Source organism: Hemicordylus capensis, chromosome 2 (assembly GCF_027244095.1).
Source record: "Hemicordylus capensis ecotype Gifberg chromosome 2, rHemCap1.1.pri, whole genome shotgun sequence".
NCBI lineage: Eukaryota > Metazoa > Chordata > Lepidosauria > Squamata > Cordylidae > Hemicordylus > Hemicordylus capensis.
This window is the reverse complement of record NC_069658.1, coordinates 240991177-241009403: the sequence shown is the minus strand read 5'-3', so window position 1 is coordinate 241009403 and position 18227 is coordinate 240991177. Positions and strand designations below refer to the sequence as shown.

At 50.0% G+C, this 18227-nt stretch overlaps 1 protein-coding gene and 1 pseudogene across 1 annotated transcript; both read right to left on the bottom strand.

Moving 5' to 3' along the window:
- Positions 1 to 18227, bottom strand: part of LOC128347586 (zinc finger protein 420-like) — a 56371-nt pseudogene that overhangs the window by 15502 nt on the left and 22642 nt on the right.
- Positions 74 to 4820, bottom strand: LOC128347556 (zinc finger protein with KRAB and SCAN domains 3-like). Its single transcript, XM_053302512.1, has 4 exons — positions 4455 to 4820; positions 3535 to 4011; positions 3086 to 3212; positions 74 to 1426 (listed from the first exon to the last, which is right to left on the bottom strand). The coding sequence occupies exons 2-4, from the start codon at positions 3928 to 3930 to the stop codon at positions 1287 to 1289; spliced, it is 663 nt and encodes a 220-aa protein (XP_053158487.1). The 5' UTR covers positions 3931 to 4011; positions 4455 to 4820; the 3' UTR covers positions 74 to 1286.

Sequence of the window (18227 nt, the reverse complement as noted above, 5' to 3'; positions counted from 1 at the left end):
GCATCCAGCAGAGCCCACTCCTCCTCCGTGAAATGCACAGCCACCTCCTCAAAGGACACGGCACCCTGAAACAAGAACATATCTGACTCACAGGGCAGAAAACAGTCCCCCCACCCCTATACACAGTGGTGCTCTAACCCCCGGACCTTGGGGGCCCAGTCCAGTCCTCCAAGGTCCGGGAAGCACTTCCCAATGTCCGTGGCTGTGTGCCTCCGTCAACCCCCCCAGGGCTGCCCCCCAAACCTCCGCTGTTCTTTTTTTTTTAAAAAAAAATTATTACTGTGTCCGAGTGTCACGGCCTCAATCTTAGATAGCGAGGAGGAAGGGGAAGCTGACAGCCTTTCAGCTGATGCAGGGGTGCCCAAGGGGCAGAGCCCAGCTGTCAGTTCCCAAGAGATGGCTGAGGAAGGTCCGGCGGATGTTTCAGAGCAGGCACAGCAGTCTGAGGCAGCAGAGACAGCGAGGGACAGACTAGAAGATGAGCCGGGCAGGCAACCCACACTGACTCCACAGCAACGCCTTGTCACAAGGCGAAGAGCACAGCTGGAAACTATCAGGAGGAGTAAATGCCTCTTGCAGAGGGCTGATAAGCCTTGAATCCCTGCCAGCTGAGAGTTATCAGCTTGGACTATAAAGCACATCAACAGCTTTCTGTTAGCCGCTAGAAGACAACATTTGTCAACCCTTGTGTCGGCAACTTTCAGCCCAAGCCATATAGAGAGAACTATTCTGAACTGTGTTTCGTTTCTGCAGCCCAGTTTGTATTGTGGACTACCTTCCTGGACTTCCCTTCTGGGTGGCTGGATTGCTAACACCAGGCGTGGCTGTGGTGGGGTGGGAGAGCAGAGCAGCCCTTCCTCCCTCTCCTTCCGGCAGTGGGGACTGACTGCTAAACTGCACAGGTGCACCTCGCAGTTACTAAAAGATGCTGGTCTGAATGGACGGGCCCAGTGTTGCTCTGGTCCCCGGTGCTGGGTGGGGAGAGTGACTACTCTGCTCCCCACCCCCGCAGCCGCCCCTCAGACACAGTAAGAAATTTAAAAATAGAAAAACTGGCAGAGGTTTGGCAGAGCAGGCTCCCCAAAGAAGGTTTTGCATGGCCTTGCGGGGTGTGTGTGTGTGTGTGTGTGTGTGTGTGTGTGTGGTCTGGGTGTCCAAATTTCCTAGGTGTGCCCCTGCCCATACACAAATCTCTGAGGAGAATTAAAATGAAGCAGCTAAGAATCTTCTGGCAGGATTCATGGCCTCCTGGCCTTCCTAGTGGGCAGATCACAGAGAGGCAAATATTATTTCAGGCTCAGGGAAAGGCACCTAGGCTGTCCCCCACTTGATCCCTCTCCTACCTGACCTGGTTGGGTAGAAGCTGTTTCTCCATCCACACAGGGGAGCCATGAGCTTGTCAACACCTCCAGTGGTCTTCCATGAACTAAGAGAGACAAAAGCGATACTTTTTGTGTCGAGCAATAAAATGTTACATTTACATGGACATGTTTCTGGCAGGGAGCAGCACTTTGGCGAGGACAGGAGAGAAGAGGAGCCAAAATCACTCCCCAGTCTCCCTCCCCGCGTGCTGCTCTGCCCATCAAGCCTGCAGGGCAACTACTCTGAAAGCTCCCTCCTCCAATGCAGCTCAGGTTGATGGTCCTCTGTCCATCCCATCAGCTGTGGACTATAAAACAGGCCTGAGCAGCACAACATCCACCCCACAAGGCCTTTTCTCTTGGACCGCTACTCGCCTCCTGAGCCCTCCATGGGGCTCGCTTCCCCCTGCCCCCACTTGATTCTCCCCACCAGCTCCTGAGCCCCTCGGGACCGGGAGCGTTTGAGCCCTAAAGAAGATACAGGGCACATGTGTGGCCTCATTCAGTGCAGGCATGTGCTCTGTGTCTCTTTCCGGGCACACACAGGCCCTCCTTTCCAGGAAGCTCCCAGAAGCAGCGAGCGGCTCGGAAACTGGTGGGGAGAAGGGAGCGGGGAGTAGGGGAGGGAGCCCCTCTGACCACATACTTCTTGCTTGGGCAGTGGAGGAAAGGCAAGCTGGCGGGCAGGCAGTCCTAAAGGTCCTGCACTGCCTCACTCTCTTTCTCAGAGGCATGTGCCTGGGGCGGATGCTGCCGGCTGAACCAGCAAAGAAAGCATGTGGGTGGGAGCTGGTGCTCTCCCTCCTGAGCCCCTCTGCCCTCCTGATGAGAATGATGGCACGCATGCACACTCCGTCTCCATCAGAAGGCATGTGCCCCCTCATTCCCAGGCCCCGATGGAAGCGAGGGGAGCCAGGGCAGCAGAAAGGTGGGCCAGGCAGCGCTCTGCTCCCCTTCCCAGCCGCTCGCCCTCCTTTCCAAGAAGCTCCTAGTCCCAACTGAAAGTGGACAGGGAGGCGTGGGAGTGGGCTGGGTAGATGGAGCAACCCTGCAGAACGCACCACCTTGCCCTCGCTCCTGTGGAGTGGTGCCCCCACCTACGTTCCAACTGGATTCCTCCATTCAATTAATTCCTAAATCACAACTGGATTGAGGAATGAATGACTCGGCTTGGATTTCCACACCATCTGAAAGAGCTGCCCCCCCCGCCCCAATTCACATTTCTGGTTATCCAATCAGGGTTTTGTTGCAAGTTTTGGGTGGGATAGAAATATTATTTATATATATATATATATATATATATATATATATATATATATATATGTATATATATATATATATATATATAAAAATAATGGTTAAGAAGTTTAATCCAATTTATGGTTAAGAAGTTTAATCCAATTTAATTTGATTCACCTTGGCCTGCAAGAGCTTCTACAGTTTAAATATTATTAAATTAATTTCAATGAATTGCCTTTTAATTTGATTTAATTCAATTAATTAATATATTAAATTTTAATAATTAGTGCCCTAAATTTAGGGACTAAACATTGACCGTCAGCCCCTGCACACCAAGTCATGGTTGCTTTCAGCCCACCACAGCATTTCAGTTGTGCACCCCTGCTCGTCCCCCACAGACAGATGCAGGTTGACAAAGAAATACCCCTTTTTAGGCACATGGGATTAAGGGAGACCCAGCAGAAGTGGGATCTGTTATTCCTTACCCAGTGAAATGGTAGCAGCATGATCCTCCCGAAAGCTCCCTCCGTGCAGCAGCTTCAATCTGGCATCTGATAGAGTCTTCTCTGCCTCAAAAACCAAGAGGTTTGCTTCTGCTAATGGCCCCTGCACCTGAAAAGCCAACAGAAATCCCAGGCAGAGAATGGGGAGGAAGGATTTAGAAAAGATAATGGCAGGGGTGGGTGAGTGGAGGGAGGAGGGTTGGGATACTTCCCCCTGCAAGGGCACTGAGAGAAATCTGGGCAAATTAAGGACATTTCTCCTTGCTTATATGAGACTCCATTTCAGTAAGCAGACCTAATCCTTAATTAGTTTTACATCTTTCTCATATGAGTGACACTCTGAGGTCTTGCAGAAAGGTGGGATATCAGTTTTTTATATACATGAAGGTATGATGAAGAGAACTCATTTGGCCTTCCACCGACTCTCTCACCTGCTGCTCTTCCTGCTTCTTGGCCTCTGCCTGGCTCAGGAGGAAACCTTCTGCCAGGGCCACTGCCTGCGAACTGGTTTCTGCTCCACATTCCCTCACCCAGCTCTCCACCTCCGGGGGCAGGATGGTCAGAAACTGCTCCAGGATCACAAGGTCCATGATCTGGTGTTTTGTGTGCTGCTCTGGTTTGAGCCACCGTCGGCAAAGGTGGTGGAGTCGGCTGCAAACCTTTCGGGGTCCCTCAACCTCCTGGTAGCGGAATTGCCTGAAGTGTTGGAGCTGTGCATCTGAAGGGAGCGTCTCCTCCTGCAGGATTTCCTGCAGAGTCCTTTCCCATAATTCCTCACCGCTCCCAGCCTTGATGGTCTCTGGGCCACCTGAGTCTTGCATTGCCATCTCCAATTCCTTGCTCCAGAGGCAGCCTCCAAGAAGGCCAAAGTTGTTTCACCAACAGACTGGTCCTTGCAGCAGAAACTTCTGTAATAGATGAAGCCACTGAATATTGGCACATGGAGAATGGAAGGATGTTCCTTCCTTTGAAAGTCACAAACCAATGCAGCACCTCCTCCCTGAAAAGGCTAGCTGTGTGTCCCCTGCTGCCCACAACACCCTTCTCTCCCCCACCCCTCTTTCCTCCCCAAAATTCCAGCCACATCTGCTTCTCCCCCTTTCCTCCTCCTCCTCCTCCTCCAGGAACCACTGTCTGTTTTTCCTGTTAGGACCCCACAGAGCTATTGAGGGCAAGCAGCTGGAAAACTGCCTTCTGTCTCCTCAAAGCCTCCTCCTTTTGCAAAGGAGCTTGTCTCGGCTTGGGAGGGACTGCAGAGGGATCATCAGCCCCACACAGGCCACCTCCCCATCAGCTGAAGTGGGGGGGCTGCTTGGGGGTGACTTTCTTCCCCCCTTCTCCCCCCACTCACCTCCTGGGCTTTGGTCTCCCACCCACTTACTCCTCCCGATTCCTTGGCCTTCATCACCCTCCTCCTCCTCTCCTCCCAGGCAGGGGTGGGGTTCCTTGCAAGAAATGACCCCGGAAGTCCTCCTCTTCCACAGCGAAGAGGGCGGGGCAGGAAGAGAGTGTGGCCAATCACGATCCCTTTTGCCTTCTCTAGGATTCACGTCTCTCTCACCTTAACTCTTTGCTGGCATCTCAGTCGGCAGTCAAACGGGGGCTTCCTACCACCCACCCTTTCCTTTCAGAAGAGGGGAAAAAAGTTCACATAGGAAAAAGACTTGTTAACTCCCAGTCCTTACCAGGACTATGCCATTGGACTGAAACTCCCCATCCCCACCTGCACCGCCCCCTCCAACACCACCAGGGTAGCATCTACGCGAGAGGTAGAAATGCAACAGGTACAGCTTCCTATGTGGAAGCACCAGGATGGGCTCTGCCTGTTGAATTTCTGCCTCTCGCCTTGTTCTCCCTGGTTCTGTCCTGAGGTGCATTGGTGGCATGAACTCCAGATCCTCACCGCAAGGGAATGCCCCATAGTCCTGTTTTCGTCTACAACATCTGGATGTTTCTTAATCGAGCCTAATATATATTTGAGGGCGGGGGTGGGTGGGTGGGTGGCGGAACACGGTCAGAAGAGTGAGCATACTCAGTCAGTGCATGGCAACATGGGATGCTGCTAAATACTGAGTCAGACCCTTGTTCCATCTAGCTCAGTATTGTCTTCACAGACTGGCAGCAGCATCTCCAAGGTTGCAGGCTGTCATCTCTCTCAGCCCTTCCTTGGAGATGCCAGGGAGGGAACTTGGAAACTTCTGCTCTTCCCAGAGGAGCTCCATCCCCTGAGTGGAAGATCTTTCGGTGCTCACATATAGTCTCCCATTCATACACAGCCAGGATAGACCCTGCTTAGCTAAGGGGACAAGTCATGTTTCCTACCACAAGACCAGCTCTCCTCTACCTTACAGTATCGCTGCCTACCTTATAGGGCTGTATAAGGCTCCGAAAAGATAATGAAAAATGTTTTGAATGATCCGAAGAAGCACTGTACTACAATTACAGTACTTAAGAATAGTGCTTCCTTGAACAGAAGAACAGAAGAACAGCCCTGCTAGATCAGGCCCAAGGCCCATCTAGTCCAGCATCCTGTTTCACACAGTGGCCCACCAGATGCCGCTGGAAGCCACAGGCAGGAGTTGCGGGCGTGCCCTCTCTCCTGCCATATACTCCCCTGCAACTGGTACTCAGAGGCACACCCTTGAGGCTGAAGGTGGCCCACAGCCCTCTGACTAGTAGCCATTGATAGACCTCTCCTCCATGAAGTCATCCAAACCCCTCTTAAAGCCATCCAGGTTGTTGGCCGTCACCACATCCTGTGGCAGAGAGTTCCTCAAGTGGATCACGCGTTGTCTGAAAAAGTACTTCCGTTTGTTGGTCCTAGACCTCCTGGCAATCAATTTCATGGAGTGACCCATGGTTCTAGTGTTGTGTGAGAGGGGAAAGAATCTCTCCCTCTCCACTTTCTCCACGCCATGCATGATTTTATAGACCTCTATCATGTCTCCCCGCAGTTGTCTTTTTTCTAAACTAAAAAGCCCCAGGTGTTGTAGTCTTGCCTCGTAAGAAAGGTGCTCTAGGCCCCTTTCTTGGTTGCTCTCTTCTGTACTTTCTCCAGTTCAACAATGTCCTTTTTAAGATGTGGTGACCAGAATTGTACGCAGTACTCCAAGTGTGGTCGCACCATAGTTTTGTATAAGGGCATTATAATGTTAGCCGTTTTATTTTCAATCCCCCTCCTAATGATCCCTAGCATGGAATTTGCCTTTTTCACAGCTGCCGCACATTGAATCGACACTTTCAACGAGCTGTCAACCACGACCCCAAGATCCCTTTCCTGGTCCGTCACCGACAGCTCGGATCCCATCAGCATATACTTGAAGTTGGGGTTTTTCGTCCCAATGTGCATCACTTTACACTTGCTAACACTGAACCGCATTTGCCATTTTGTCGCCCACTCCCCCAGTTTGGAGAGATCCTTTTGGAGCTGCTCACAATCTGTTTTGGATTTCACTACCCGGAAGAGTTTGGTATCATCTGCAAATTTGGCCACATGGCTGCTTACCCCTGCTTCTAGATCATTGATGAATAAATTAAAAAGCACCGGTCCCAGTACAGATCCCTGGGGGACCCCACTTCTTACTTCCCTCCATTATGAAAACTCTCCATTTATACCTATGTTTCCTGTCTTTCAACCAGTTAGCAATCCACACATGTACTTGTCCCTTTATTCCATGACAGCTAAGTTTCCTCAGGAGTCTTTGATGAGGAACTTTGTCAAAGGCTTTTTGGAAGTCCAGGTAGACTATGTCAACTGGATCACCTTTATCCACATACTTGTTGACACTCTCAAAGAACGCCAAAAGGTTGGTGAGGCAAGATTTACCTTTGTGGAAGCCATGCTGGCTCACTCCCAGCAGGGCCTGTTCTTCTAGGTGCTTTTCAATTTTATCCTTGAGGATGCTTTCCATCAACTTGCCTGGAACAGACGTTAGGCTAACCGGTCTGTAATTTCCCGGATCGCCCCTGGGTCCCTTTTTGAAAATCGGTGTTAAATTTGCTACTCTCCAGTCCTCTGGTACAGAGCCCGATTTCAGGGATAAGTTAAATATTTTAGCAAGGAGGTCGGCAATTTCACATTTGAGTTCTTTGAGGACTCTTGGATGGATGCAATCCGGCCCTGGTGATTTGTTAGCTTTCAGTTTTTCCAGACAGTTTAGAACATCATCCCTTGTCACTTCTATCAGACTCAGCTCTCTAGCCTCCATCCCTAAAAAGCCTGGTTCAGGAACAGGTATATGCTCAGTATCCTCTGCCGTGAAGACAGACGCAAAGAACTCATTCAGCTTCTCTGCAACCTCCATATCCTCCTTAATAATCCCTTTCACTCCCTCATTGTCTAATGGCCCAACCGCCTCCCTGGCAGGTTTCCTGCTTCTGATGTACTTAAAGAAGTTTTTGTTATTCCCCTTGATACTTTTGGCTAAATGTTCCTCAAACTCTCTTTTTGCCTCCCTTATTGTCACCTTGCATTTCTTTTGCCAGAGTTTGTGTTCCTTTCTGTTCTTTTCGTTTGGACAGGCCTTCCAATTTCAGAAGGAAGTCTTCTTCCCTTTTATGGCTTCCTTGACGGTACCCGTTAGCCATGCTGGCATCCTCCTGGACTTAGTGGTACCTTTCCTCCTTTTGGGTATACAATCTAACTGGGCTTCTAGTATTGTGGTTTTGAGTAAACGCCATGCACTCTGGAGCGAAGTGACTCTCCTGATTTCCCCCCTCAGCTTTCTTTTCACCATACTCCTCATAAACTTTCCCTTCTTGGGCAAGGTGATGGAGCGTGTGGTGGCGTCCCAGCTGCAGAGGGTCTTGGATGATACAGATTATCTGGACCCTTTTCAATCTGGCTTCCGTCCCGGGTATGGGACTGAGACTGCCTTGGTCGCTCTAGTGGATGACCTACGCCGGGAACTAGACAGGGGGAGTGCGTCCCTGTTGGTTCTGCTGGACCTCTCGGCGGCGTTCGATACCATCGACCATGGTATCCTTCTGGGCTGCCTCTCGAGTATGGGAATCGGAGGCACTGCGTTGCAGTGGTTCCGGTCCTTTCTTGAGGGGAGGGTTCAGAGGGTGGTGCTGGGGGACTACTGCTCGGCCCCGTGGCCGTTGGCCTGTGGGGTCCCGCAGGGTTTGGTCTTGTCCCCCATGCTGTTTAACATCTACATGAAGCCGCTGGGAGAGGTCATCCGGGGATTTGGACTGAGTTGTCAGCAATATGCGGATGACACTCAGCTCTATCTCTCCTAGTCATCTGATCCTAGGGAGGCGGTGGATGTCCTGAATCGGGGGTTGGAGGCCGTGATGGGTTGGATGTGGGCTAACAAACTGAAATTGAATCCGGATAAGACGGAGGTACTGTTGGTCAGTAGGAGAGCCAATCGGGATGAGGAGATTTTACCGGTTCTGGATGGGGTTGCATTCCCCTTGAAGGAGCAAGTACGCAGCTTGGGGGTACTACTGGACCCGGCTCTGCTTTTGGAGGCTCAGGTGGAGGCGGTGGCCAGGGGTGCCTTTGCACGGCTTCAGCTGGTGCGCCAGTTGCGTCCCTTCCTCGAGAAGGCAGATATGGCCACGGTTACCCACGCCTTAGTCACTTGTATATGTGTCTGGCTTAGATGAGGTTTCTCCCTGCCTTTCATAATGACATGAAGGAGTTAAAGAAGAAAATTCTTTGCCCAAGTATGTTTGTCCTTGATCTCAAAACAGAAAGTAAAAACCTGAGCTTGTACTCAAGTATAAACAATTCTGGAGCATATCAATGGCCGTCAAAACTTTCTCACGGTAGCGTGGAGTATCAAAAAAATAAAAATAAAAAAGACAGCAGAACGTCTCTTCTTTAAACTTGAAGAACAACAATCCCCACTGATAGAATTCTTTCCAGATATTAAAACCAGCAACTTAAGTTTCCAATCTTAGTAGTTAAAAAACAGAAGAAGGAACGGGGGGGGGGGAGAAAGTCCTTTCTTTAATTGTAATCCAAAAGAGAACTTACAGGCTTATCTGCGACGGCTTTCCCAGAAATGCAGGAGAATTCATCAATCACTGAGTCACTAAAGAGGTGAACTTCTTTGAACTTTTCACATTAATTATATCCAAGCCAAAGAGATTGTCCGCTGAGCAGGAGATTAGATTAATCTCCTGAGCAGGAGATTAGCAAAGGTGGATCCCCTTTCCCTGCTGGTGAACTTGAGACAATAAATCATGCTCTTCAGCCCGATCCACGTATCAAATTACCAGCATATGAGAAGACGTGGGTTATCTTGAATCAATCCTTTGATCTAGGATGATGAAGGGAGGATTTTGAAGCCTCAAAATCCTCTTTTTCTTCCTGCTCAGTCCTCCCTTGTCAGAGAGGCAGCCACTGCGTTGGCGGTCCCAACCGGAAGTCCAGTGCAGCCCGTCCCTTTTGTACAGGCCTTGCTTGCCCCAAAATGTGTCCCAGTGCCTAACAAATCTAAACCCCTCCTCCCGGCACCAACGTCTCATCCACGCATTGAAACCCCTCAGCTCTGCCTGTCTCACTGTACTTGCGCGTGGAACAGGTAGCATTTCTGAGAATGCTACCTTGGGGGTCCTGGATTTCAAAATGCTACCTATCAGCCTAAATTTGGCTTCCAGGACCTCCCGACTGCATTTCCCCACATCATTGGTGCCGACGTGCACCACGACAGCTGTCTCCTCCCCAGCACTGCCTAGGAGCCTGTCTAGACGCTGTGTAATGTCCGCAACCTTCGCACCAGGCAGGCAAGTCACCATGCGGTCAACACGCGGGTCACAAACCCATCTCTCTATCCCCCTAATGATCGAATCACCAACTACAAGGAGGCCCCCACCCCCCAGAGGAGTATCCCCTGTGCGAGAGGATATGGGCTCATCATCCACAGAAGGGGTCCCTTCTAAAGGAGCATTTCCCTCTTCCTCAGACCGATGTCCTCCTTGCCCAAGACCTTCATTCTCCCTGACAGCAGAGGAGCTACCAGCCCTGGAGTGCGTTGCCTCTATCACATCCCTGAAGGTCTCATCCACATGCCTCTCTGTCTCCCTGAGCTTCTCCAGATCCGCCACCTTGGTCTCGAGGGAACAGATTTGTTCCCTGAGAGCCAGGAGCTCCTTGCACTGAGCACACACCCTGACTTCTGCCCATGGGGCAAATAGTCGTACATGTGGCACTCTGTGCAATACACTGGGAAGTGCCCCTTCCCCTGCTGACCTTCTATCTTCATACTGTTTTAGTTGGCTTATAGTATTTAGGGAGCTTATTGTCCATTTATTAGATAGTTTATTAGGATAGGTCTCAGCTGTAATGGTCAGCTATTTAACTGTCCAAACAGCCTTTCCCAAGAATATGAGGGATACGAGGGAGGGATATGTACTTATGTTCTCTTCTCCACCAGGCTCCTTGTGATCCTTGTGATCGCGGGGGCTTGTTCCAGGCTCCCCCGCACACTTCCCGCTAAACTCCTGCAAAACTCCTATGTCCTTTTTGCTATCCCTGTTCGCTATGTTCTCGGGCCTACACCTCATATGTAGAGTAGCCTTCCAACTGTCACACAGGATGTGAGTCAAAGGAAGGAATGTGAGGCCCCTCCCAGCCCTAGCTGACTCCACTCCCACTACTAAGTAAACACTGCCTTTAGGTAACCCTAAGAACTCCTAGCCCTGTGATATGTTCACCCTAACAAGTAACCCTAACAAGTAACACACACAGAGATAGAGAAACTAAGACCTACCCCCTAGAGAGAAACAACCCCTGCTAAACTCCCCTCTTGGTTTGTTTGAAGTGGAAAAGGCTAGATGTTTAGAAGGGCTTGCTCAGCTTCTCAGCTTCTCAGCTGTGTCTGCTCTTCCCAGAGTTGCCTTCCAACTGTCACACTGGATGGGAGTCAAAGGAAGGAATGTGGGGCCCCTCCCAGCCCTAGCTGACTCCACCCCCACTACTAAGTAAACACTGCCTTTAGGTAACCCTAAGAACTCCTAGCCCTGTGATATGTTCACCCTAACAAGTAACACACACAGAGATAGACTAAGACCTACCCTTAGAGAGAAACAGCCCCTGCTAAACTCCCCTCTTGGTTTGTTTGAAGTGGAAAAGGCTAGATGTTTAGAAGGGCTTGCTCAGCTTCTCAGCTGTGTCTGCTCTTCCCAGAGTTGCCTTCCAACTCTGATTGTATGACCAAGACCACCCAAGCCTTTCTTTTTTCCCCCTCCCCACTCCATGCTTCCTTCCTTCCTTCCCTTCAGTGGCACATGGGTTTAAACCCTTATTTCATATTAAACCACCCCCTCCTCAATCCCCCAGCAAGGTGATACTAAACCACTTGCCAACAGGAAATGCCTACTTGCCAATAGCCAACAATAGAAAACCTAGGAATGCCAATAGGGAACAAAATTTAAGGTAGATGGACAGTCAATAGAATTCTACACCGCCAACCCCCCCCCCCCAGCTATGATAATGCCAGAGTGATCCTTAAGCAGCGTATTATCGATGTGGGACACCAGATAGATTTAGGTCGGCCATCAAGCTACAGATGGCATGGAGCAGTAAGCCCTTGCAAAAACCAGCCAACTCTCTGTATAATCTGACATATCCAACCCTCAGAAGGTCCCTGACGCTCGCCCGGATGGATGTGTTGCCCTCTGTGGTATTAGAGGGTAGATTTAGGAGGGTTCCTTTTTTGGAGAGATTGTGTCCTTGTGGGAATGGCGATGTTGAACCAGTAGGTCACGTGCTTTTGTATTGCTCATTTTATAGTGATCTGCATCTTATATTTATTGCTCCTCTTGTTTATAGATATCCAAATAATTCTGATGAGTTTTATATAAAGTTATTTCTTTCTGATAAGTTTACCGATGTCATGCATCTCTGGTGGCCAAATTCTGTAGAGCTGCAATTAAGACCCACCCATGTTTTGTCGGAGATGGTTCATACAGGCTCTTAATTCGTCTTGTTTTTATTTTGTCATCTTATTCCATTTTATATTTTCTGTAATAGTTATTAACTAGCTGACCGCGCACAGAGCATCTGTGCAGTTGTGTACTGAGCCTGTGACACACACCCCCGCAGTTCGTTCGCTTGCTCCCCCCCCACAGCTCGCTCACTCACTTGCTCCCCCTTGCAGATCTCCCCATTGGGCAGGCCAGGGCCAGGCCATCCCACCACCGCCTCCCAACTTCTACTCCCAGCTGGTAGGGCTTTCCCTTCCGCCTGCCCACATCCACACCGCTGCCATCCTTTCTCCCTGCCACCGTATCTTCTTCCTGGCCGGCAAGGCTTCGCCTGCCGGCCCTCCATCTCTGCATCCTGACCACCGCCATTGTTTCTCTCCGCTTCAATGTTGGAACTCTTCAACACTCTAGAGCAACTGGTCGTTAGTACTTGATTGCTCCCCTCAACTCAGAGATCTCCCCACCCTCACCTGAGCTGCACTCCTGCTCCTCCTCCATCCCGTTGCGTGGCTGCAGCATTGCTGCTTCCTATTGGCCAAGCTGCAGCCCCCTATCCCCAGAGATCTCCCCACCCTCACCCGGGTCCCGCTCCTGCTCCTCCCTTCAGGAGCAGCAGCAGTGGTTGACCGGGCCATTCCTTGCTACTGCCACCACCACCATGGCTGCTCGTTCCCCTCAGGCCGCTGACAGGCCCAGGCCCAGGCCCATCCCTTGCCTGACTGCCTCCCTCTTACAATGGCCTCAGTAGCCCCAAACAGCAGCAGTGGTTGCCTGGACCCTTCCTTGCTGCCAGTGCCGCCATGGCCACTCATTCCCCTGTCAGGCTGCTGATGGGCTCAGGCCCGTCCCTTGCCCTCCCTTCTGTCTCTCTTCCCCCTCCCTTCTTTTTCTTTCTCTCTCTCCTCCACTCGCTCTTCTCCACTCTTTCTTCCCCCTCTCTTCATGTTTTTTCTTCCTCCCTCCCTGAGTTAACAGATTTTGTTCATTTACACGACGGCATCCTCCCTCTCCTGAAGGGGCTCTTTCCTCCTGCTCCACATGTCATTTTGCAGACCTCTGCCTGCTATCCTTTTATATCCAGAACATCTTCCGACCAGTAACAGCTGCATTCCAACTGACCTTAACCATCACAGGCCCCTCCTCCTTATCTGCATAGGGAATCCCCACTGCCCAATCACCATGGTGCTTCTGCTCTCACAGGCTCCTTCTCCCTATCTGCATATGGAATCCCCACTGCCCAATCAGGTGCTTCTGCTTGCAAACTCAGCCAATCGCCTCCTTCCTACCACGTTGCCACGCATGGCCCGTCTTGGAGAAATAATAATATAGATTGTATATTTTATGTGTATGTATATATATGCATGCACTGGTATTGAGTAGTTTGAGGACTCTTGTAACTGGATTTGTGAACTGTGTGCTGATCTTTGATCATAATAAACTGAATTGAATTGTGGGATATGGAGTTCCAGTGCATAGAGCTTTTGCACCGGCTAGGCTGATGACCATTAGGGGCAGTTAGAGCACAGATAGTGAGTGAGGGTCTCCCTAGCTGTTCCTATCTCTCTCTACACTATGACCCCTCATATGACTCCTCACTCAGGCATTTCCTGTGATGAGTCAGAATCCCTTCCTTTCCTCTTAGAGAGCAGAGCAGATGGGAACATCTCTCTCTCTTCCTATTCATTATGTAGTCTTTAGACAGCATTAGGTCTTTCCTATCCAAAGTGTACTTCACCAATAAATCTACTTAGATTTTTAATTCTACAAGAATCTCTCTAAATAGCTGCAACAACTAAACTCTGCATTCTACTCTGTAACTGGAATGGGTAAGTTCTTCAATGCTCTGCTAATTAATCACAAAACCCATCACGGGGAAATTACAACCTCCAACCGATCTCCCTATTGTTCCCTAATGGTAAGTGGTGAACTTAAATTGTTTCCTGCTGGCAAGCAGTGATCTTCCATGGTTGCTATTGGCAAGCATGTGTCCCTTTGGGCGATGTTCAGCAGTCTCTACATTGTGAGCCCTTTCAGCTCTGAATCCCACCAGCTACTATTTTCAGGGAGCCACCCCGGGCTCTCCCCTCACCCCTGGGGCTTCCACCTGGGCAGCTCTTCCCCTAGCCGCCCACCACCCCGCACTTAGCTCTTCTTCAATTGGTCCCTTTGGCTTTACCTCAGGAAGTTTACTGCTGCTTAAAAACCCCACTACCTGCTCCTTGCTTCGACCCACCAAAGAGCCAACCACCTCCTTGCCCCGTTGCTGAAGCTGTAGAAGTCTCCGACTCTCTGGGCCAATGAGGGTTTGGCCTGTTCATTCTCCCAGGACGGGAGGAGATGAGATCCTTGAATAATTCACTGTGTTCAGGGTAGTGCTGAACCCCATTTTAAACATATCCTCTGTCAGCTGCGTAAAGAACCCAACAGCACCCCTAAACCTCTGCACCCCTGGCCAGTGCAAGCTTGGCTACTGCAGGGTCACACTGGGGTTCCGAAAGGTGGGCACTCCGTTTAAGCTGGTGCTCCATTTTGTTGCATGTCCCACCTGCTGGGAGAAAGGCAAAATAAGTTTAGAGTGGATCCAAGAGAATCCAGGGAGCACCAGCAGAAAAATAGGAAGGATTCGAAAATGTACAAATGGTCGGGAGCCTCGTCCATGCTTTGGCTGTTAATTCAGGAGTCGAAGGAGCCATTTTTACATGAAATGTCTGTCCTAACCTGTCCCACCATCACATTACCATTCAGAATGAATTCTTTAAATATGCTAGAACAGTTGTTGCTGTTGATAAGGTTTGGCAGACTACTAGAAATAAGAACTATAAAAAGAATGAGGCGGGTCTCATGATCCGTGAGACACGCTTTTGTAAAAACTGCGAGGAGAGCGGGCAGGGAGCCCTGGGCGGCTGGATCGGCCGCCCACACGGTTGCCAGCGGGGGCTGGCAAGATCAGGGGCCCTGCGGCCCCCGGAAGCCTCAGTATGCCCTGCGCGAGCATGCAGGGCATACTGGGGAGACCCGCGAGCCAGGAGGCTGCGTTTAAGCCTCCCAGCCGGGGGTCTAATTACAAATAGCCATGGTGTGGCGGCGCGGCTACTTACGAACAGATAACCTGGGTTTGCGGAACGTTCGGGCAGGCTACAGGAGCAGGTTAGCCACTCCAAAACCACCATGCCCAGCTGAGAACCCGGTGGTTCTTACGATCACAAAAATCGGGCTAGGATTTTCCTAATCGTGAGAATAGCTCCAATTTCGTTATGAAAATAGGGTTACAGAACCTGTTTCTAAGTTCTTTAAGAATATGGCTTCCCTGGGGGTCAAATGCTGATAATAGCTGACATATCCTGACTCAATTTAATAGAGGAAGTTCTACTATAATTTAGCAACCCTTTTAGAGCAACTCCCAGGTAGTAATATTGACTCATTGAGTGAGGATCTCAGCCAATGGGTTGGGCCCAAACAGTGGCTGACGTGCAGCAGCATCTTCCACCAACACAGCTCCTGTTCTGAGACTGCTGCACTTATAAAAGGGAGCACCAGAGAGATTGTGTGAGGGCACTCTTGTGTGTGCAAGGCTGCCAGGACTCCCTCTGATGAGGGTAGTAGCACAGCAGTTATGCCAACGGCAGACTGTGCATCACGTTGACCCATGAAGACAGTGGGGGAGACCTTGTTATAGGATGACCTAGGAAGCTGCTAGGAAGACTATTCCTTGGATGGCCATTGGTCCATCTAGCTCAGCATTGTCTACACTGTCTGGTAGAGCCCCTGGTGGCGCAGTGGTAAAACTGCCGCCCTGTAACCAGAAGGTTACAAGTTCGATCCTGACCAGGGGCTCAAGGTTGACTCAGCCTTCCATCCTTCCGAGGTCGGTAAAATGAGTACCCAGAATGTTGGGGGCAATATGCTAAATCATTGTAAACCGCTTAGAGAGCTCCGGCTATAAAGCGGTATATAAATGTAAGTGCTATTGCTATTGCCTGGTAGCAGATCTCCAAGGTTGCAGGCAGGAGTTCCTCCCAGTCCTGCATGTGGATGCCAGGGATAGAACCCAGGACCTTCTGCATGCAAGCATGCAGAGGTTCTACCACCAAAGATGGTCGCATCCCCTGAGGGGGATATATTAAAGTGCTCACATATAGTATCCCATCCAAATGCAAACCAGGGAAGACCCTGCTTAGCAAAGGGGAACATTCATGCTTGTCCTTCATGCTGAGCTGCAGGCACCTCAGAAGCCAAGCCCTTGCAGGGTGGGCAGGCAGACAGGCAAGTCAATATCTTGAGCTTAAACACTTCCTGGCACCTCCAGTTTCAAGGACTGCAGGGGAAACAACCATGGATCTTTTCTGCTCCCTTGATCCCCCCAATGGGTGCCACTGGATGCAAAACCTCCCCCTTCCCCTGCTTGGAAGTGGCTCAACTTGCAGCTCTTTGCAATCCAAAGGCCATTGTGGCTGGGGATGGTTGGAGTCACCATCCAACCACAGCTAGGGACCAAGGCAAGGAACCCCGCCTCTAGCAAAGGATGGGGGTGGAGCACGAGAGAGAGATTCATAGCAGCATCAACTGTTTTCCAGATTGGCCATGTTCTAAAACTTATTATAAATCAAGACATGAAAAATGCATTATACATGCATGCAGCCAATTTGCAGAGATAAGCAAAAAGAAATGTTGTAAGACTAATCGAGACAGGGTATATGCATTTTTTTAAAATACAGACATAAATAAGAGAGAATTCTTTGGCATTTAAACCACACACAAAAAGCGAGAGTTTATTGCATTGTTTTAACAACGTTTCCTTAGGTATATCTTCTCTTGGAAATCCATGGTGGACATTCTGGGACCTCCCCATAGTTGCTAATTTTAAGGTACCCATTAGGGTTCTGCAGTGGACCCTCCATTCCCATGAATCTGCAGCTCCCTCCAGCTGCTAGGTGGAGGCAGCTGTTCCTAGAGTGGGTTATCATTCCTTGGCTGTTTCCCACACTTCGGGCACCACAGGGGCTCATGGAACTGGCTGGGAAATCCTATGGGCCATCTGTAATATCTAGTGTCCCCATGTGTTTTCCCAACATCCCCACATGCCTTCCCAGCTGGCCCTGTGGACTCTGGTGCCAATAGAAGAGGCCCAACTGGCCCTGGAGATGTCAGGAGGAACTAGGCTGGGATGTCTACGCTGGGAGCAGCCACCTCTGGGCAGCACCAGGGGGCTCCTTTGGCTTCCCGTCCAGGGGGATCCAGTCGACTTCCCATTCAGTGTTCACTGCCTTGAAACACAGCGTGGAGAATGGCACCAACATACTTCGGCTAGGGAACAGACTTGTTAGTGTGAAAATAACAGCCATTACATTTCTATTTCTGCTCATCCTTTAAAAATGGAATCATTCCAAATGATCTCATAACATAGGTTTCCCTAAGCTTTACATGCTATATGTTTATTATGAAACAAGGCAGGGGCAGTGACCAGAGGAGCAGGCACTGACGTGGGCATACCCCATCTGTAGGCCTGCCTCCTCTTTATTATTTATGTATTTTATATACCACCTAACTCCAAAGGTTCTGGACAGTTCATGAAAATAAACACAAGAAAAACAAAAGAAAACATCATAAACAACAATTTAAAACATTCAGAAATTTTAAGGAGCCTGGCTGGAAAAAAGTGTCTTAAGGGCTCTTTTGAAGGATGGCAAAGATGTTAAACCACGAATGCCTATAGTAGGCCTGCTCAAATTAAGCCCACGCAGCTGTTTTTGGACTACAACTCCCATAATCCCCACCCACTGTGGTTCACATTCAGGGATGATGGGAACTGTAGGCCAACATCTGCAAGAGGGCTGAAGTTGAGCAGCCCTGGTCTACAGGGAGCACATGGCACAGCCTAGGAGCGGCAACAGAGAATGCCCACTCCCGTCACCGCCAGACGGGCCAGGGGCATCCGGAGACATCTCAATGTGCGATGGGGATCATGCAGAAGTAGGTGCTCTCCTGGGTAACCTGGCCCTACACTGTTTAGAGCTTTAATGGTAATCATCTGCACTCTGTATTTGGCCCAGAAAGCTATTGGTAGCCAATGCAATTGCTTTAAAACAGGCATAAGATGGTCTCCCCGAGACTCCCCAGAGACCAATCTAGCTGCTGCATTTTGAACCAACGGACATTTCCGAACGACGTATAAAGGCAACCC

Bases quoted from the DNA above. Each gene is read 5' to 3' on its own strand.
- LOC128347556 (XM_053302512.1), bottom strand. From the start codon at position 3,930: ATGGCAATGCAAGACTCAGGTGGCCCAGAGACCATCAAGGCTGGGAGC. The intron at 3,213-3,534 runs GTGAGAGAGTCG...TTGGCTTTTCAG, and splicing joins AGAAGCAGGAAGAGCAGCAG to GTGCAGGGGCCATTAGCAGA. The intron at 1,427-3,085 runs GTAAGGAATAAC...TGTCTCTCTTAG, and splicing joins TGCTGCTACCATTTCACTGG to TTCATGGAAGACCACTGGAG.